The sequence below is a fragment of the Lepus europaeus genome, chromosome 2 (assembly GCF_033115175.1).
Source record: "Lepus europaeus isolate LE1 chromosome 2, mLepTim1.pri, whole genome shotgun sequence".
NCBI lineage: Eukaryota > Metazoa > Chordata > Mammalia > Lagomorpha > Leporidae > Lepus > Lepus europaeus.
Window position 1 is genome coordinate 149973278 of NC_084828.1, and position 21119 is coordinate 149994396.

Consider the following 21119-nt stretch of genomic DNA (forward strand, 5'->3'; position numbering starts at 1 on the left):
AAGAAGTTCACATTCTAAATCTCAATTTCTTTCAGACAGCCATAGAGATATAAGAGAAAAGATGACAGCAGAATTGTCACAATCTCAAGAAATATCCAGAAGGTTTTTTGTTGTTGTTAAGACTTATTTAATCATTTTGAAAGAGTTAACAGAGAGAGAAGGAAAGACACACAGAGATAGAGGTCTTCCATCCACTAGTTCACTCTCTGGATGGCTACAACAGCCAGCACTGGGCCAGGCCAAAGCCAGGAGCCAGGAGCCAGGAGCTTCATTCAGGTCTCCCAAGATCCAAAAGTTCCAACTAGGTCTCCCAAGACCCGGAAGTTTTTAACATCCCATTCCTAGCAACAGATAACTTTCTATGGGAGACTTTTCTGTCTTAAAAGTAGAATGCAAAGAAAACCGTTTAGCAGAGGGATCCATTCACAGTCAATTGGGGGTGATTAGCTGCTAAGTTTTATTATGCTTCCTTTAATTATTCCTTTAACTTGGGGTGCATATAGTTAAGGTGAACGGGAGTATTATTTATTGCTGATTATGTATAATACAATGTTTTATCTGGAACACATAAATAATTAATCATTATTACAATCCTATAAGGCACTATACTCGTTTTACATATAAGAAAACAGAAGCTCAAATTAGGAACGTGCATAACCTAAACCTCAGAGGTAAGAAGAGACCTGGCTTAGGGCAGGCATCACTGCATAGCGGGGTGGGTCGTTGCAAATGGCGTGGCACCTGTATCCCATACTGGAGTGTCTGGTTTTAAGTCCCACCTCCACTTCCAATCCAGCTTTCTACTAGTGCACACCTGGAAGGCAGCAGATGACAGACCAAGTACCTAGGTCCCTGACACCTGTGTGAGAGACCTGGATGGAATTCCTGGCTGCTCCTGATTCCACCTGTACTAGCCTTAGCTGTGGCTTTGGGGGAGTGAACCAGCAGACAGAAGATGGAAGATATCTGTCTCCCTCCCTCCTTCCATTTGTCACTCTTTCAGACAAAAATAAGTAACTTTTAAAACCTCTTAAAAAAAAAAAAAAAAACAGGACATCAGCCCTGTGGCACAGCAGGTTAAGCCACTGCTTGCTTTATCCCTCAGCTCGCTTCCCTCCGAGGCTGTGGACTTAAGGATGACGTAGCACTGCCTTCCTTCTAGCAATCTAAGATTTTGTGGGCACTCATATCACACTTTTCTTGATTTGAAGAAATTCCAGAGCAAATGTCCACAGAGGTCTACAGATAATGAAAAGGTGTGATGTTGCTGGATGCAAGAGAAGGGATGCAGGAATGTGGGTAATTGGAGAATTCAGTATTTGTTTAAAGACAGCAGCTGCAACACAGCTCCAGCTCATTATGGCTAGGTAGGCACAAATGTTAGCAAATATCACCAGCTCTTCTCATTTTTTTTTTTCAGAGATTTTTTTCTTGATTTTTCTGAGAGTTGCCCAAAAAAAACCAAAACAAAAAAACAAAAAAAACCCACTAGCATTTAAGTTGAATTACAAAGGAAATAGTATACAAGCCAAATGAAATACAGCTGAAGGCTGAATGTGGCCAACATGTAATACATTCTGGAGGTTCTGATGAATGATTCCTTTCCCAGAGATCCTAGACTAGACTCTCTGGTGCTAGATGATTTGTCCATTATCCTCAACACTGGACCATTCAACAGAACTAGGCTTTGTCTGCTATCTTCAGCTCATTGTGTGTTTTAAGATTAGTTCACGTACAAGAACGGTCACTAACCACTAACCAACCCCAGTCCCTTCTTTCTCTCCCTCTCTTTCATCCCTTTCTCTTTGCTTCTCCCTTTCCCTTAATTATTCCCCCTGCTCCTTCTCCCTCCCACTCCACAAACACAAACATACCCCCTTCCCCTCCCTCCCTTTCTCCTCCCCACACCCTCATCCTTCACAAACTCCCTCCCTCCCTCTCTCTCTCTCTCTCTCTCTCTCCACTCAACCATCTCAAGTCTGAAGCTTTCAAGTTCAGGCTTCATATATCTTATTTTGCAGCCTTTTAATCAAGCTTTTAGCCTTTCTCTGAATTCTTCACATTCCCCACTATTTGAAGACATCAAAATTGGGATGTCGGTTCTGCAGGGTAGTAGTAACAAGCCCTAGATGAGATTAGGCCTTATTTTTAAAGCTGCCATAAAGGTTCTCTAATAACCTATGAATTCTAGATCACTGCAACTTATAAAAATTCTTGACCTAGAGGCCATTTAAAAGATGGGTTTTAGGGGCCAGCGCTGTAGCACAGCAGGTAAAAGCCACCACCTGCAGTGCTAGCATCCCATATGGGCACCAGTTCAAGTCCTGGCTGCTCCACTTCCAAACCAGCTCTCTGCTATGGACTGGGAAAGCAGTAGAAGATGGCCCAAGGACTTGGGCCCTGCACTCACGTGGGAGACCTGGAGGAAGCCCCTGGCTCCTGGCTTCAGATTAGATCAGCCCAGCTCCAGCTGTTGTGGCCACTTGGGGAGTGAAACAGTAGATAGAAAACCTCTCTCTCTCTCTCTCTCCCCCCTTCTGTGTAACTTTGCCTTTCAAATAAATATATTTTTAAAAAAGATGGGTTTTAAAAATACTCTGTCTCTCTCTCTCTCTCACTATCCACTCTGCCTGTCCAAAAAAAAAAGGGGGGGGGGGGGGCGCCGGATTCTATCCCGGTTGCTCCTCTTCCAGGCCAGCTCTCTGCTATGGCCCGGGAAGGCAGTGGAGGATGGCCCAAGTCCTTGGGCCCTGCACCCGCATGGGAGACCAGGAGAAGCACCTGGCTCCTGGCTTCGGATCAGCACGATGCGCCGGCCGCAGCAGCCATTGGAGGGTGAACCAATGGCAAAAAGGAAGACCTTTCTCTCTGTCTCTCTCTCACTATCTACTCTGCCTGTCCAAAAATAAATAAATAAATAAATAAATAAAATAAAGCAGCATCAGTAATATTTACCTTTATGGTTCCTATGACCACAAAGTAGAAAGTGTTTCATCACACTAGTTTTAACTCCACACTTAAATTTTCTCAATGGTCAAAAGATGGGAGAACTTAAGAGTAGCATAAAAAATTCTGAATAAGAGAACAGATTATGGGATGGAAATTTGGCCTTCTTGAATCATTCTTCCTTTTTCCTGTTGTCCACCTGTGATTCTGTTGTACAAGATTCCAACTAACTTTCTCATGCAACAGATTTTTAAAAAGCCTTTTTTCAATATGTATGTATTTATTTGAAAGGCAGAGTGACATAGAGGGAGAGACCAACAGACAGAGAAATGTTCTACCCACTGATTTACTCCCCAGGTGGCCTCAATAACCAGAGCTGGACCAGGCTGAAGCCAGAAGCCAGGAACTCAACTGGATCTACCATGTGGGTGGCAGGGGCCCATCTTCCGCCCCCTTCTCAGGCACATTAGCAGGGAGACAGATCAGAGGCAGAGTTGCCGGGACTCAAACTGGCACTGTGAAACGGGAATGCTGGCATCATGAGCACCAACTTAACCCATTGGCCAGGACGCTAGCCCCAAATACAAAGAACTTGAACCTAAAAATTAATCTGTAAGAGACATACTGTCTAATGGTATCAAGAGTTTTTCTCTACTATAAAAGTTTGTAGAATCTGATCAAAGTTGATGGAAAGTAGGTGACAAAAGGCTCATCGATATGAGCTAACTTTAAATAGCAGCCGCTGTTTGGTTTAAATATCTAATTTGAGGGTTTTCTGACTACTGGTTTTTTTTTTTTTTTTTAATCTCCACAGAAAAGCCAAAGAAAACAAATACCATATTAACTCTGGTAATTGGTCATCTGGATATTTTATTCACCAACTGAAATGCCTTTAAAAACTTTTATCTAAAGAGATCAGTCAAGGAGAGTTTCTGTGTTCACTAAATTCTTGCTTTAACACAAAAGCACAGTGGACATAATTCCATGTTCTTTTTTTTTTTTTTTAAGATTTATTTATTTATCTGCAAGTCAGAGTTACACAGAGAGGAGAGGCAGGGAGAGAGAGGTCTCCATGTTAAGTAGCAGCGACACATACAGGGCGGCCAACTCGACATTGGTGTGCAGCATTTGTACTTACAGTTCCTCTCCTTGGGTGGCTTTCTTGTCTGCAACCAGATAAACAGTTCCAAAACTCCCACTGCCAAGCTTCTGTTGAAGCGCATATCTTCTTGCAATCAAGGCCGCTGGGGAAGTGGAAACAGCCACCGAGGCGCTCACGCATTTGGCAGTCTCTCGGAATTTCTGCATTGCCCCAAACAAGACGAAACTGCTTCGTTCACTTACAGAAAGATTCATCCAAGCAGCATTGGACACTGCCTTAAAAAGATGAAAAGTCCAGAGATCAGGTCTAGAGGATCATGACCTAATCCTAACAAAAATGTGAGTGTGTGACAGTGATACCCTTGTTGGTTAACTTTAAGGACTTGAAAGGAAAATGTGAAAAGGTGGAGATAGTGCAATTCCAGTAGAAGGCAATCTTTCCTAGGAAGAGAGCCTTCCTGGTCCATCCAAATTTGGCAAACTGAATTACAGCAAATTTTCTACAAACTTCTGGCATGTATATCTGTTTTACAATACACTACATACTTTTTTGCCTTTACACTCCCCAACTACTTGAAGAAAATCCAAATACAAGAACATATTATTTCCTTAAATCTATGTATTTGCATCTACTTTTTGAAATGCTCTCTTCCTGCCAGATGTTAGTTTGATGCTGGTTTCCTTTAGATTTTCCTGTCGACTTTAAATCAGTTTTTGCATTTAATAGGATAGATATGCAGAAGGAACTTGTTCCCATCTTACACAAATTCTGATCCAGTTTCTTAAATTTCTGTTATATACACCATGTATAAATCTCCCTGAATCAGAAGCAGAAAGAGTCACAAACATGATTCAAACCTGAGGCTGTATTTTAGTATTAGCTGAATATAAATGTGTAACAGGTAAACTTATAACTCCTCAAGGAGCTGTAAATGTTAGGGTTACAAAAGGCAGAGTGTTTCATATGAGTAGGTGTGCCATAAAAATCACTTTTATTGCATCAAAATATTAAATGTTCTGTTAGTACTTAGGAATAGTGTTTCTGTTTTAAATCTACATGAAAAACATTATTTTTAAATTTTTAAACTAAAGACTATCTATGCCTTGGGTTAAGGTTTTTTTGTTGTTGTTGTTTTGACAGACAGAGTGGACAGTAAGAGAGAGAGAGACAGGTCTTCCTTTTTGCCGTTGGTTCACCCTCCAAACGGCCGCTGCGGCCGGCTCACCACGCTGATCCAAAGCCGGGAGCCAGGTGCTTCTCTTGGTCTCCCATGGGGTGCAGGGCCCAAGGACTTGGGCCATCCTCCACTGCACTCCCGGGCCACAGCAGAGAGCTGGCCTGGAAGAGGAGCAACCGGGACAGAATCCAGAGCCCCGGCTGGGACTAGAACCTGGGGTGCCGGCGCTGCAGGTGGAGGATTAGCCAAGTGAGCCACGGTGCTCGCCCAAACCTGTCCTTTATAAGGATGGCCCATGAGCTTCACATGCGCAGTTTCAGTTAACCACAACTAGTCTCAAAATGAAGCATGAACAGGTAATTGCCCGTTGATAAAATGCTCCTTCCTGGGACCTGCGCTGTGGAGTACTAGGCTAAGCCTCCGCCTACAGCCTCAGAATCCCATATGGGCGCCGGTTCGAGTCCCTGCTGCTCCACTTCCGATCCAGCTCTCTGTTATGGTCTGGGAAAGCAGTAGAAGATGGCCCAAGTCCTTGGGTCCCTGCACCCGAGTGGGAGACCTGAAAGAAGCTCCTGGCTTCAGCTCCAGCCTTTAGGCCATTTGGGGCGTGAACCAGCGGATGGAAGAACTTTCTCTCTCTCTCCTTCTCTCAGCCTGGAGGTCTACCTCTCAAATAAATAGATTATTTTTAAAATTCTCCTTCTTGAAATATTAATCGGTTAAGAGTCACCAGATGCCCATGAAAAAACTGACAACCAAGAAAAGTTGGTGAACTCTACTGTGGAAAAGCAGGCCTCTGAATGGTATCTCTTGTTCGCTTCTTCCCTGGCCAACCTAAGTTGTTCAGGAACACGCATGGAGCTGGGGTCCCCGTGCAGCGAAGGGCAGAGGCAGGGCCGCCCAGAAGCACGGAAGTCCACTCCAGCGGCTCCAACCCCGCAGGGCCTGCGCAGCGCTCCGGACTGGGGTCCCGCAGCCGCGGCCACCGGACCGCGCCCGTGCAGGCCCCTCTCAGCTCAGCCCGCGAGCTGCAATCCAGGCCCCGCGACCCCCAAGGTGATACCCTAACCCCCGAGGTTGTGAAGACAGAGGGCCCCGCGGCCAACAGCCGGCATACGCCAGGGGCCCCACAAAGCTTGCTGGGGCACACGGCTCGAACGCGGGGTGGGAACTTTGAGCAGGGAGAGGCAGGCGTACCCGCTCCGTGCGGGCTGCCCCGGGGTGGCCGAGAGCCCCTGGCGCGGGGAGACACCGGCAAGGCGGGCGTCCGCCCCAGGCCGAATCCGCGCACGCTCCCCCGGAGCGGCAGTCGGCCCGACGGCAGGTTCAGCTAAACTCCAACTTCCAGATAAACGAATGATTTTCTCGCCTCGTCGACTTTTTAAAACTTTCTGTTTCCGCCAGGCGGGCGAACGTCTCCCGGGCGGATACGTTCTGTGGAGACGGGAGCGACCCGGGCAGTGACGGAGTCCAGAGGAGCAAGGAGTCGGGGGAGCCCCGCGCACACGGAGGAACGCAGTTCGCGTTACCTTTCCCGATCGCGAGGGGAGAGCGGGGCGCCGGGCACCCCAGTCCTGCCGCAGCCCGGAACGCCTCAGCCTAGCGAACGCGCCGGGCCCCCAGCGGCCGTGTCTGTTTGCCCCGTCGCCAGGGAGACGGCGCGGGGTGTGCTGGGAAGTCGGGGTAGGACGGAAGTGTCCGCCTACCCGAGCCGTGACGAGAGAGAGGGTAAACCGCCCGCCAACCTTCCTTAAGCAGACAGCAGCCATTTGGGAACGTAAGTCCCAGACCTCGCGCCTTCAGGCCTAGAGTACCTTCCCCGGGCGCTGTGGCTGCCACCGGCTTCCCGGAACCGGGTTCCCCGTGACGTCACTGGGAGACTTCCGGTCCCGGCTGTCGGGCTTTGGGGCCTGGCGGGCCTCCTGCCGCTCCGGGAAGAGGGGCAGGTGGGCCCCGCTCGCAGCTGGGGCAGCGGGTTGTGAGGTTCAGGGTGCGTGGTGTGGGAAGGCCTGTGTTTGGGGACTTAGGTCGAATGTTGCATACCCCTTAACGCCTCGTCTCGCATTATGTTGAGCTGCTCAGCACAAGGCTCTGTCCCTGGCTTAGGATGGGAGGGAACACACTCCGTGCCCACAGCAGCTTTGTAAGACAGCCTTGCGAGGGTCCTTACTTGTTCCCTGCAGGATAAGGGGCTGAGATACCGACAAGGCTGGCGCTGGGGCGAGGTGAGTCCACTTAAGTAACCAAGGTAAACACATTTTTTCACAGTACCTCTACAACTCAAAGTTTGCAACAACAAAAAAGCCCACTATTGACAGGATTAGTAACAGAGGCGTGCCGAATTCTACTGCAGCATCCTTTCGCTAAAAGGAAAGGCCGGAAATGCTTAATCCTGTGAGTTGAGTAAGGGTAACCGGGCTGGATATGAGAGATAAGAAGGTAAAAGGAGCTTGTTTGGAATGAGACTGGGGAGTTGGGTTCCTTACCGAAAACCATGAAAAGTTCCCAGTCTGTCAGTGAAAAAACAAAACCTGGATGCCTGTTGGCAGTCTTCAGGTTTATCGTGAGATTGATTTCAGTATCATTTTAATGGCTTAGAACTTTTTATTTTGCCCTTATAAAACAAATACTCTGTATTATAAGATGGTGTTATCTCAGTACCAGAAGTCCCCAGACTATCCTACTGCTATGTCAGTAATGGAGATTAACTAATTTTCCTGTAGATCCAGGAGCAGCCTCCGTCCCTATCCAAAGATCAAAACCTATGAAACCACTGAGTTTGTGCCTTGTAACTCATGGAGAAAGCAAACGACAACGAAAAACGCTTTCAGCTAGTGTTGCCCGAGGATATAGGTAAGAGTTCAGAGATGCTGACAGCCTATGTGTTCTAGGTAAAGAGTACCCCGTAACATCAGCTGTGAATTTACTGGTGCTACAAGCCATGACTGAGTGCCCCAGGACCTGCGTCAGTTGAGAATGTGTTCTGTTGTTTTAAACAGGCAACTCTGCAGATTGTCATCATGGGTATCCGAGGACTAATGAGTTTTGTGGAAGATCATAGCAATGACTTCTTCACTGATTTGAAGTTGCGGGACACGAAAATCGTTATTGATGGCTATGCTCTTTTCCATCGACTTTGTTTCAATTCAAATTTGGAGCTGCGCTATGGAGGCGACTATGATGCTTTTTCAGATGTTGTACAAAAGTTCTTTGAATCACTGTTTGCCTGTAACATATGTCCGTATGTTGTTTTAGATGGAGGATGTGACATTTCAGATAAAAAGCTTACAACTTTAAAGGACAGAGCCAGAGAGAAGATTCAGACAGCCCATTCCCTTTCTGTTGGTGGGGGTGGTTATGTATGTCCGTTACTCATCCGGGAAGTGTTCATCCAGGTTCTGGTCAGGCTACAGGTATGTTTTGTCCAGTGCTTTTCAGAAGCAGATCGGGACATTATGACACTTGCCAACCACTGGGATTGCCCTGTGTTATCATCAGATAGTGACTTCTGCATCTTTGACCTAAAGACTGGGTTTTGCCCACTGAACAGCTTTCAGTGGAGAAACATTAACACTTTCAAGGGCACAAAAAACTGCTATATTCCTGCCAAATGCTTTTCCCTTGATGCGTTCTGCCATCACTTCAGCAACATGAATAGAACCCTGCTACCTCTCTTTGCGGTACTATGTGGAAATGACCACATTAATCTGCCCATCATGGAGAAATTCTTAAGTAAAGTACGTCTTCCCGTTGGAACCACCAGTTCTAAGGGGAGGAGACACCATCGAGTCCTGGGCCTACTGAATTGGTTGTCTCATTTTGCAGACCCTTGTGAAGCACTAGATAATGTCCTCAACTATCTCCCAAAAAAGGATCGAGAAAGTGTTAAGGAACTTCTCTGCTGTTCCATGAAAGAGTACCAGCAGTCCCAGGCGAAGCTGCAGGACTTCTTCCAGTACGGCACTTACGTCTGTCCAGACGCCTTGAACTTGGGCTTACCAGAATGGATACTAGTGGCGTTAGCCAAAGGCCAACTACCCCCTTTCATCAGTGATGCTTTGGTGCTACGAAGGACTATCCTTCACACTCAGGTAGAAAACATGCAGCGACCAAATGCCCACAGGGTGTCGCAGCCCATCCGGCAAATCATCTATGGACTTCTTCTAAGTGCTGCACCACATCAGCGAGATGCAGCCTGGCAGGCGTTGCCTCCTCAGCCTGTAGCCTTCCGGGAGGTGGAAAGGATTCACAGAAATATCACAACATCAGTCGTTGATGCCGTAGAACTGCTCAGGGACCGTTCTGACCTAAGCACGTTCACTGAGGTATGTGTTTATACTAAAGAAATGTTGGTAAAGCCCTATACAGGTTATGAGGTTCTTTCACATGTATTCTCTCTTAATATAACAAACTGAGGGTGTGTGGGGGGATCTATCTTGCCCTCATTTCATAGCTGAGAAAACTGGAACTCCAGGAACTAATCTTTAGCAATAAAATGTCCGTCCTGGGACTGAAACCGAGCTCTTGTAGCTCCGAGTCTGCCGTTTTCACCGTACTGCAGCAGCTGTCACCCTTGCAGGTATTGTCGCTACGTTGAGATTAGCTATCAATAGAAGGGTTACTAAAATTGGCTAAATTCTCAACTGCAAAAGCAGTGTGCCTGTGGGCACTGAATAATGGCGTAACTAACCCCGGAGCTGACATCAGTTTGCCGTTCACGTTAGCACTGATGCTAATTTCTTTGTTTTCATCGATGAGGACTTTAGGCTGTAGGTTTGTGGCATTGTGGTGACTTGCTTAGCTCGATACTGAAAACGAGATTCCTTTAGCCTAACTTGGGTGTTGTTTAAATCTGAGTGACACTCAGACAAATCCCCTTTTCAAGGAGACAGATTCTCATGGATCCCAACGTTGTCTTCGTTTTTTATAGTATTACATAGATACATTAAAAATTACAAGTATGAAAAAGCTTATATTGATAATACAGTTATATCTAAAAATTACATGTAGCATTTCCTACTGGGGGCTCTTCTTAGATCTAGCTAAATATTCCGAGTCACAGCCTCACAAGCTACTCTGAGTGCCCAGATTACTCAAGGATATAGCACAGCAGTCACAACTTGCCAGCAGACTCGAGTCAGGCTTTTCTCTTCTGTGAGAGGTTTTCCAGTAATCTCTGTCAGTCTACACCAGTGGTTCTCCACAGTTGGGATTTTGCCTGGAGACATTTCTGATTGTCACAACTGAGGGGGTAAAACAGATGGTGCTTGCTACTGGTATCTAACCAAGGGTGCTGCTAAATTTCTTACAGTGCACAAAGAATTATCTTGCCCAAGATGCTCTTACTGTCAGTTTCTTGCCTGGACAGCTGGCCAGGAGCTAGCCTGCGTTGCCTCCCCATTATTGCCACTGCAGGCACGAGGGAACAAGATTCACACAAGTGGGGGTAAAGCCTCCTTAGCACTGAGGAGTGACTGCTAATGGGAACAGGGTTTCTCTCTCTCTTTTTTTTTTTTTAAGATTTATTTTTATTTATTTGAAAGTCAAGAATGACAGAGAAGTCTTCTATCCACTGGTTCACTCCCCAAATGGCTGCAATAGCCACAGCTGGGCCAGGCCAAAGCCAGGAGGCAGGAGCTTCATCTGGGTCTCCCATGTGGTTGCAGGGGCCCCAGTACTTGAGCCTTCTTCCACTGCTTTCCTAGGTGCATTAGCAGGGAGGTGGATCAGAAGTGGAGCGACTAGGACTTGAACCAGTGCCCATAGAGGATGCTGGCACTGCAGGCAGAGGCTTAACCTCTATGCCACAGCCCTGGCCCCAAACAGGGTTTCTTTTAGGGTGATGAAAAGGGTCTAGAATTAGTGATGTTTGTACAAGCCTATTTAAATACACCAAACCAATGAACTATGAACTGTACACTTTAAAAGGGTGAATTTTTGACATCTGGCTTATACCTCAAAGAAAGAAACATGTCTAACTGCTTAAAAGCCTTCTACATGGGATATAATCTCATATAACAATTATATAGCTAGAGCTGTCATGGCCCCTGCAAGGGATGTGCCTCAGGGAAGCCCCAAGACATGGTGTCTCCATCAGGTGAAGTTCAAGCCTAGGTCCAGTTTTTTAAAAGGAGTCCTGTTTATCATGCTTAGTCACACAGCTGACAGTCTACCCTTATCACATTTTCGGGTTTACAGATCTAGAAGGTTGAATATAAGTCAGATTCTCAGGGGATTTGTTAAAAGCTTATCCACGCCAAAAAAAATTCAGCAACACTCTAAAGAATATTTTGCTGAAATAACATTTCCACTCTTAAGTGGTACTGTGGGGTTTTTTTCCAACTTTTTATGACTTTGATGAGAAATAATGTACAACCAAGTGCACACAAAGTATGCACATTAAGGCATTCGAACTTATGTGTACATCCGTGAGCCCATCCTACAATTAAAATAGATGTATCCATCAATCTTGAAAGCCGCCTCTTGCCCCCTCTGCAGTTATCCCTCCCTGAATAGACACACGGAGCAGAAGGCACAGATAATTATACAGGTGGATGCATCTTCCCACAGTACCTCCATGCAGAGCACACTGAGGAAGGCTCACTGTCACCACCCAGACATGTTCCCTAGAGCGCCAGTCACCCCTCTTATATCCAGTCACTATTCCTGACCTCCTAATGACAGACTTGACCCAATTTAGACTTCATAAAATGTGTTCTTTCATCTGGCTTTTTTAATTTACCACATTTGTAGTTCATACATAGCTCTGTTGAGTTGCTGTAGTTCATTCATTTCTCATTGCTGTAATGTTACATTGTGGGAATCAACTTTTCCATTTTATAGGTAATCAGGCATTTAGGTTAGTTTCTGGTTTGGGGTACTGCAAATAGTGCTGCGAGCATCCTCATGTACATCATTTAGTGAGCCTATTGTATATGTGAACACTATGAAAAAACTATGCATAGATCTCAAACTTTTTGCACCAAAATAAACTCTCTAATCCCATTTTTCCACAGACTTTTTGATGTCTTCTTGTATAACTACAAATGTAACTGTAAGTGAACTTACAGTTACAAAGCTAGGTGAACCAAGTAGTATTCCACCAGTGGCACAGAGGAGTACCTCTTCCTTGACACCCTTGCCAGTATTTGCTATTTGCTGGCCTTTACAAAGTATTAGCTATTCTTGCGTAGTAGTATTACTTTAGCCATTGCAGTATGTAATTTGCAGTTCTTTTGATTAGTTATTTGAACATCCTTTCATGTGTTGGCCATTTGGATATTCTGTTATGTGAAGTTTCTGTTCAAAATCCTTTGCCCATTTTTCTGGTCTTTGTGTGTTTGTTTATTTCTATACACAGGTCCTTTGTCAGATAACTTACTGTGAACTGTCTCCCCAGTTCTGTTTTACTCTCTATTTTGTTGAGCAGAGGTTGTTGGTATGAATTTAGTCATTTAAATTATTGATGGTTACCGCTTTTGTAACCTACTTACAGAATTTCTGCCTATGTCAAGACCTTGAAACTGACTTTAGCCTTTCACATGTAGACCTAGTCTACTGTAGCTCTAAGAAGCGATTGACTTTAGCCTTTCACATGTAGACCTAGTCTGCTGTAGCTGTAAGAATCGATTGACTTGTGCCTTTCACATGTAGACCTAGTCTACTAAGAATTGATTTTTTATGTGTGTCTGTGGTGTGAAACCGGAATTGGAATGCTTTCCCCTTGTGGAAATCCGCTGAATGAGTACAGAAGGCTGATTCTATTCCCTGCGGAGCAGAGATGACTCAGGTGTCTCACTATTCAAAACAGTGAAATTTTAGTTCCTCTCTGTGCTATCATTTTGCTTCTGCTTGGCACGAATTCATCAATTCTGTATTTACCTCAGTGCTTTTACTTAGCGCATGATGATTCTGAACAACACTGGTGCAAACGTGATTCTAAACGCAAATGCAGGTACGAGGCTAGAAACCTTCCAAAAGTAGGCTTGTTGATATTGTTGTTTTTAACATCATGTAGTTATAATATGTATCTGTCGTGTGCTGTTGTGAAAGAAACTTTATACATCCTCCATTGAATTCCATGGTAACCACATAGGATAGAGTTTCATTTTGGGCTATGTTAGTTGCGATGGACAGAAAACCACTCAGGTTTAACCTTAAGGAGACGTGGGACTCTGGTGCCTTGCCTCTCTGTGGCAGCTTCTGCTGTAGGCCTATGCTTTTTCTCCCACTGGGAACAGAAAAGGAGTTGTCACATGGGATTAAATTGACCATCTTCAAAGGCTATGAGCAGAGTAGCTTGGTGTATTTGATGAAACATATTGTGCAACTCATTATCTATTTCATGGATGATCACACAGGCTATAGGAAAACGATAGAAACATGCCCAGGGCCATAGTGGTAGGGAGGGGCAGACCATCTTTAAAGCCAAAGCCCACACTCTGCCCCCAGATGCTATGGCTTGGCTCTAGAATTCAGTAATTTAAGCATTATGTGCCAGAAAAAAAAAATCTATCTCTTTATCATGGTAAATTTTTTAAAACAATTAAGGAGATTACTCTTTAAGTAGTTAATGCTACTTCTAGTAGGAGTTACTGATTATACTGTAAAGCACTTTGCATATTTCTTATAAATGGCAATTTAAATTTTTTTATTATTATTTCTTACTTATTTGAAAGGCAGAGAGTCAAGAGACACAGAGAGATCTGTCTGCTGGTTCACTCCCCAAATGCCTACTACAGCTGGGGCTGGAACAGGCCAAAGGTGGGAGCCCAGAACTCAATCTGGTCTCCCATGTGGGTGGCAGGGATCCAACGACTCTAGCTATCACCTGCTCCCTCTAGGGTGTACACTTCCTGAAAGCTGGCATTGGAAGAGGAGCTGGGACTTGAGCCAGGCACTCTGATAAGGGGATGCAGGTATGCCAAGCAGCATCTTAATTGCTATGCCAAATGCCTGCCCCATTTTGCATATTTCTAATTCCAAAAATGTTATCATATTAAATTACTGAAACCAATATTTATAAATCATTGTACTAGAGGTGGAGGAAGATGGCGACTGAGTAAGACGCTTGAGGGACCATCTCCCACAGAGGCACCAGTCTGAACAGCTATAAACGCACCAAATCACCTTCACAAGAGCTGTGGAAGCCAGGTGAGCGACCACAATGCCTGGATTCAGTATAATGATAACAAAAGTTGCATTGAAGAAAGCAGGAAGGAAAGATTTGCTTGTGTCATCCCTCCCTGAGCTCCAAGTAGGGCAGTGTGGTGAGAGATGCCTTGCCTCCCACCTAAAGAAGGAGAAGGAATTAAGTCCAGTGTTTAGACTGAAATAGTTGTGACAGACCCACAGGGATAGAACTCAGTGACACAGGGTCCCACAGCCCCGGCCCCCAGACGCGTATCTGCAGACTATTTAGACCCTCCGTAACCAAGCAGGCAGGGGACCTCTCCCAACTTTCAACAGTGCAGCAAGAAGCCACTTGCTGCGGAGTAGGGCAGGAAAGGGAGCCGAGGACTTTGCAGTGGAGCCCACTGCCATGAGACCTAGCACCTGATAAATCCCAAAGGCCCCCAGCACCAGTCCTCACAGATGGAACTGCCAGAATCCCCCTCATCAGGCCAAGAACTGCACTCACGTGGGATAGACTCATTTTGGCATGTATTGCCACCACCCGCAAGTGGCCTGGCATGCACCTCTAGATTGCACAGGCACAGGGCCTGATGACAGGGAGACTCGGATCAACCCAACTAGTACTTCTGTAGGAGACTGCCTCTGTCATTGGTCCCACCATGCTGCTGCACTGGTCTTGGTGGCTTGTAGGCTATGGGTGTGATGTACCTTGTAGTAACTGTGGCCACGGAACTAGGCATCTGGGCCTACATCAGCCCAGAAAGCAGCTTACATAAACAGACTCCCCCTTTTCATAACATACTAATTGCAAATTTGGGACAAATTTGAGCATGGGGTATACTTTAGGACTGAAACAATGAGAACAGTAACAGCAAATCTCGACCTCATGCTGAAGTCAGGCTCAGAGAAAGTAGATTACTTAGAATTTCTGGAAGGACAGCCACAAATGAAGCCAGATTACTCTTAACTAATCCTTCAGTGCTTAGGCAACACCATAGACCAGCTAGCACCAAGAGTTTCCAGAAAACAACCTCCCCTAACAAACAAAATGAGGTACCTGAAACCAGCCATCTAGGAATTGAAATTTTCAAATGGTTGGATGAAGATTTCAAAATAGCTGTTTTAAGGAAGGTCAGTGAACCTCAAATGAACACAGAAACAATACATTTAACAGAGGAGGGGGGAAGTAATTTTTGAAAATCAAACCCAAAGCTCATCTTCTGGGGATTATCAGTAATGGCATCATGTGAACGTGATGCCTAAATACCGGCAGGCAAGGGTAGGGTTGAGTACAGATCTTTGTTTCTCAAAGCGCTGTGCTTGGGCTGCTACTTAACATGCAGGTTCCTGGGCGCCCTCAACCAGTTTCCGACAGGATGGGAGCACCCAAGGATGTAGTGACATGAGTAAAGGCTGTGTAGCAGGAAAAGACAGTGTACCCACTCAGCCACCTTTTCCTTTAAGGACCTTATTCCTGTTCTAAGTGCTGTCATTCCTTCCCCACAAGAAGGTAAGTTTAGCAACTGAAGCCATTTCATTTGCATTAGGCCCTTTCATGCTGTGTAAAAGACATTCCCTAACACAACTGGCAAAATGTTTGGTCTTTTCAGCTCTCCTTGGTCAGAAGGCAGATGCTTCTGTTAGAAACCCTGAAGGTGAAACAGGCCATCCTGGAGCCAATCCCTGCTTCCCTCAAGTTGCCCATTGCTGTCAGCTGCTACTGGTTGCAGCAGTCGGAGGCCAAGGCAAAGCTGCATCATCTACAAGCCTTATTGCTGGGGATGCTAATGGGGCCCTTGCACGCCATCATCAACAGCCCTGGTAGGTGACAGGAAGTTCCAGGAGTGTTTTTGCTTTTTACTTGGAAACCGCATATGCAAGAGTTTACACTGACAAAAAAAATTTTTTTTGATTATGTATTCCCATCATTTACATCAGCATTGGTGAATACTCTGAACTCTTCCATGCGCTAGGCTCAGCGCTGCAGGCTCGGCTGCTCCATGTGTGCTGCACTGCCAAATCTCGCCTGCTGCGGCACCCAACGCTTTACCTTCTCATGTGTGCCAGTGTGCTGTCCGTTACCCTCGGGCAGCCCATGTCCCTACCCGTCAGTAACACAGCAGCAGCATCACAAGAAACGCATTTAAAACTGCCTAGGAGAGAGTCTTCTGAATAGCTACAGCCAACCATTTTTTTTTAACTCTCTTTTTCCTCTCTGCTGTAATTCTCATTTAGTATACAAATAGTGGGAATAGACATAGTAACTTTTCTCCTAGAGAAACACACTGAAGCATTTAAACCTCAGGTGAAATAAATGTTGAAGCCTGGGGACACTTCAGTTCTCTAATGACAGATAAATCTTTAAAAAATAAATGATTATGAATGCTAAAACCAGAGGACTTCAAAAGTTCATGGAAAATGGAACTAAAAGTTTATTTTGGTGAATATTTTTCTAAATCTATGCATAATACATATTTCCCATGAACTTTTTGAATGTAACACTACCTAAAGGTATAGGTTGTCACACTCTGGAAGTACTATGTAATACGGTAGCTACTAACCACATGTGGCTGTTTACTGTTCAAGTCCGGCTGCTGTGCTGGTCAGGAGGGACAGAGAACATTTCCGTAGCTGCACAAGGCTTTCCAGATAGTGCTCCTCCACACTTCATTTTTCTAAAAGTGACACAGCACGGGCTCCAAAACACCCCCAAATATCTGTCAGACCCCAGTATCTGTCAGAGGGTCTGTCGTAATAACAGCCAGCTCTAAGTGATGAAGACGAGCTACTGCTTTAAGAACACAGGCTTAGGGTGTTTCCTCTAACAAATACAGTCTAAGAAAACTTTCAGAGCAAAAGCCCAGGAAGCTTCTGAGGCCAACGGCAGGGGCACGCCATCTCTCTTTTAGGAAATGTGGCACCCATGCCCAGGCGAGCTCAGTGCCTTCCTGCTCGCTGAAAAAGGTGCCCCCCCCCCTTTTTGAAGTTGGTCCAGATTGCTATTTTGTGCACCCTGCTCAGACAAACCTAGGGAAACTCACAGCCAAACACATGGGGACACAACTAGCATGGCTGTTCCTGGCCCCTTATCCTCTGTCGTGTAAAAAAGCAGATTATTCCTCAAACTTGGAGTCATGCCTTGGTTTTCCTCCCGTGAAACAGAAGTTAAAATGTGCTTTCAACACACAAGCTGTTTCTTCAGAACAAGTGCACCGCAGCACAGGAGTTTCCCTGAAAGGAAGTTTAGTGAAAAAGAAGAGAGAATGGCATTTAATAGTCATTTGTATTTTTCATAGACAGAGTAGAGGTTGAAGAACTCACATGCAGACATGTTCAAGGTTAATGGATCAGGGGAAGAGATCTTATTTCAAGGAGAAGATAAAATGACTTGGGGTTGAATAAACGATTATCATAAAAAAGGCATTTCAGTATAAATATTTCAGTGTGTACAGCAAGGCATTTATGAAGCCAAAAGAGAAAAACATTTTAGTGGTTGTTTTAAAATTAATTTTCTTCTTTGTGGGGTTTGTAATTTTATGTGTGGAGAAAAGTACAAGCTGATACAGTATTTTTGGAAATAGTGCCTTTGGGTTGTTTCTTTATCTAGGTAAGGAAGAGCTTCAGGAAGCTGGTGCTAAGAAGTTGTACGGAGAGTTCCAAAGACTGAAGGAGCAGGCGCGGCCAGGCTCGAGGCTGGACTTAGACACGGCTCACATCTTCTGTCAGTGGCAGTGCTGTCTCCAGATGGGGATGTATCTCAATCAGCTGTTGTCCACTCCTCTCCCAGAGCCAGACCTAACTCGGTAAGCACCATGGGAAACTAGTTCAGATGGATGCACACACAAGCAAATACTTTTACTTATATTTAAAGCAATGAAGTTACTTTTAAAAAAAATTAATCTTAGTATAACTGATCTTAGATACTGGTATAGCTGAAGAGCTGGAAACAGGAAAAATAGTAAATTATTTCTATATTCCTGAAGAATGTCTCCATGATTTGATTTACTTTTCAAAATAATTTTTTGAAGTTATTTTCATAATACACACTTTCACAAACATTCGGAAGATCCCTCATTTGCTTTCTTCTTTTAATCAAAATAAACTTATTTTTTAATTCAATTTTTCCACAGCATTTTTGAAATGCCCTTGTGTATCTCTGGGCATCGTAACTGAGCTAACCCAAACACATTCTACCAGACTGTTAATTCCTTTAATAACTGGGGTCATTCTTTACTGCATCTTCTGTAGCTGCCACAAATTCCTTTAACACAGGAGAAATAAGACCAAACAGTTCTCTCAGTAATGACTTCAGCGGGAGGAAATATTCTTGCATGTCAAAATAACGAGGCTTTTGAAGTGATGACTTCCCTGATTACACGGTGACTGCTAAGTCACCAGTGAACCCACTCTGCCTAGAGTCACAGAGATTAATACTGGGGATTCCAGTTAATCCATGTTCTGCTTTTGCAGTTGGTTTTAGTCCAAGTGAATGATCTTTTAAATGATACTGTTAAATTTCCTGATATTTTAACTGCCTGTTTTACCAAGGTCATCTTAAATTCCTTTCTTTACTGTTAAAGAGTCTTTCTCAACTTGAAGCTAGTTGCAAAAGCAGTAAGAATCATCTAATTCGTTGTTTAAAAGTGTTTAAATGTCACCAGCCGAGAAGTAATCCTCTTTAAAACAACTCAGTTCCTTTCTGCGAGGAACAGATTATTCTCAAATAACTGTGATAACTTTATAGGAGCAGTAAGAGCTTCTGCTGTTTAGATATGTTTGCTGGGGACGTGTTAATGACACTTGTCCTGCTGCCCTGAACTGAGGGTTCACGACACCTTTTCTTGTCCCATTGAACAGACTGTACTGCGGAAGCCTGGTGCACGGACTATGCCACCAACTGCGGGCTTCAGCCTCTGTAGACAGTCTCCTGAGCTCGTGTCCTGAGGCTAAGCAACTATACGAACAACTGTTCAATGCCACAAAGTATTATGCTCCTGCTGAGTTATTCCTCCCTAAGGGTAAATCAAATTCAAAAAAAAAGAAGAAGAAGAAACAGGGAACCAGCTGGGCAAAGAACAGAGCAGAAACCACCTCAGATACCACGGGCTGGAATGACGGCAGCAATCGGTTTGGGCTGTTAGTGGCTGAAAACCTAGAGGAACATATTGAGGCCGCTGAGCTTGAGTAAACACGGGCTGCATCAAACGCGATACACACTTCTGACTCAAAATTTTCCTCTTCCCACCCTTGGAACCAATAACTTTTTACAATTAACCTGTTGGAGGTAAATACTCCAACAGATAATATTTGAATTCCCAGGTAATTTGTATTATGCTTTTAATAAACACAACCTGATTTTAAAAAATGTTAAGCACATGTGGAAGCATGTTTGTACACGTCGCGTTCCACTTCTAAAAGTGAAGTCATCGGCTGTAACCTACTGCAGAAACTCAGCCAGCTGTGTTTTCAAAAAGTAGAATTCCAACCTCAGTTATTTCCCAAAACCTAGTTTTCATTTCAAAACATCTTAAGGACCATTTCCTCTTTGGACTTGGGTTCATAAACAGTCTGTGCCATGAAAGAGCTAGGATGCCACAAAAACTGTCTCCTGAGGTCAGAAGTCAGTGAGACCACACAGGGTTGGAGAGCACTTCGGCTGTGCTCCAGGTTTTAAGTGAAGTAGAAACAGATGGTAACGGCTCCGTCAAATTAACATTCTGAGAGGCAGCAACAGCAGACTCCAGTTCTTTTACACCAGAAGTCATGACTCCTTAGTGGGATATGCAAAGTAGTTAGTGAGTCATAACCAGCATTTTTTGAATGAACATGTCAGGTATACATGTATTGCAAAATGTACGTCTTACTGTAGACAACAATCAAGAGTTTGAAAGGCACTGCTTTGGAAAACACTAGAGTGTGCTAAAATTACAAGTACCAACAGAGTTGTGAAGGTGCTGGCCAGTTCCAAATAAAGAATATGATTATTAAGAAACAAGTGGAATGAATAAATTTGGGCAAGATCTGAAAGTATATGCCAACCTTCATTTTCCTTAAATCTGCAGATTGTGTTAGTCTTTTTTCTCTGTTCTTCCACTGATATACTCATCAGTAATAACCCTAAAGGTTTTAAGCTGCCAGCTTTAGCAGGCCTATGTCCCACCCCTAACATCCAATAAACAATTGCTCCACTTTCCTGGAAAGTGGAAGAGCTCTTCCAGACTCTTAGAGGAGTAAGCCCAGCATCGGCCACTGTCAAACACATACCTCCCTAGTCATTTACAGAGGCAAAAACACAAGGTCATTTGCTCCTACCAACTGTCACTTAACAGTTCTTGAAATAAGAAAATTTTTATTATTTTAGGTGTGCACAGTTTCTTAGGTTATTATGTCTCCAAAAATTTGGACACTCACCAAAGGATCAAAAAAGCACAGTTGGGGGCCAGTGTTGTGGTGCAGTGGGTAAAGCCTCCCATATGGAGGCCAACACCAGCATCCCATATGGACACTGGTTTATGTCCCAGCTGCTCTGCTCCTGACCCAGCATCCTGCAATTGGCCTGGGAAAAGCAGCAGCAGATGTCCCAACTACTTGGGCCTCTGCCACCCACATGGGAGTCCTGGAAGAAGTCCTGGCTTTAGCGTGGAGAGTGAACCAGCAGATGGAAGATGTCTCCCCTTTTCTCTCTGTAACTCTTTCAGATAAATAAGTAAATCTTAGAGAAAGAAAAAAAGCCATGGCATCTACTTTTGAGAAGACATT

General features: G+C 44.6%; 3 protein-coding genes across 6 annotated transcripts in view; 1 reads left to right on the forward strand and 2 right to left on the reverse strand.

Moving 5' to 3' along the window:
- Positions 1-6810, reverse strand: part of NEK11 (NIMA related kinase 11) — a 326453-nt gene extending 319643 nt beyond the window's left edge. Inside the window, exons 1-2 of the mRNA XM_062214781.1 lie at positions 6755-6810; positions 4085-4323 (exon numbers count right to left, since the gene is read on the reverse strand). Coding sequence (XP_062070765.1) covers positions 4085-4302 — 218 coding nt within the window. The 5' untranslated portion in view covers positions 4303-4323; positions 6755-6810. The remainder of the gene's footprint in view (positions 1-4084; positions 4324-6754) is intronic.
- A 121-nt stretch (positions 6811-6931) lies between these two features.
- On the forward strand, positions 6932-14371 carry ASTE1 (asteroid homolog 1). 2 transcript variants are annotated; one of them, XM_062214816.1, is made up of 5 exons: positions 6932-7002; positions 7949-8078; positions 8225-9550; positions 14069-14143; positions 14264-14345. In XM_062214816.1, exons 3-4 carry the CDS (start codon positions 8246-8248, stop codon positions 14114-14116), a joined length of 1353 nt encoding a protein of 450 aa, XP_062070800.1. In that variant the 5' UTR covers positions 6932-7002; positions 7949-8078; positions 8225-8245; the 3' UTR covers positions 14117-14143; positions 14264-14345. The 2 variants fall into 2 exon arrangements, with proteins under 2 accessions (XP_062070800.1, XP_062070807.1); XM_062214823.1 differs by lacking the exon at positions 14069-14143 and having other exon boundaries at positions 14264-14371.
- Positions 14372-17629: 3258 nt separating this feature from the next.
- ATP2C1 (ATPase secretory pathway Ca2+ transporting 1) overlaps positions 17630-21119 on the reverse strand; it is a 130205-nt gene continuing 126715 nt past the window's right edge. For all 3 annotated transcript variants that reach the window (XM_062214791.1, XM_062214806.1, XM_062214798.1), the window contains one exon: positions 17630-18155. In XM_062214791.1, coding sequence (XP_062070775.1) covers positions 18060-18155 — 96 coding nt within the window. In that variant the 3' untranslated portion in view covers positions 17630-18059. The remainder of the gene's footprint in view (positions 18156-21119) is intronic.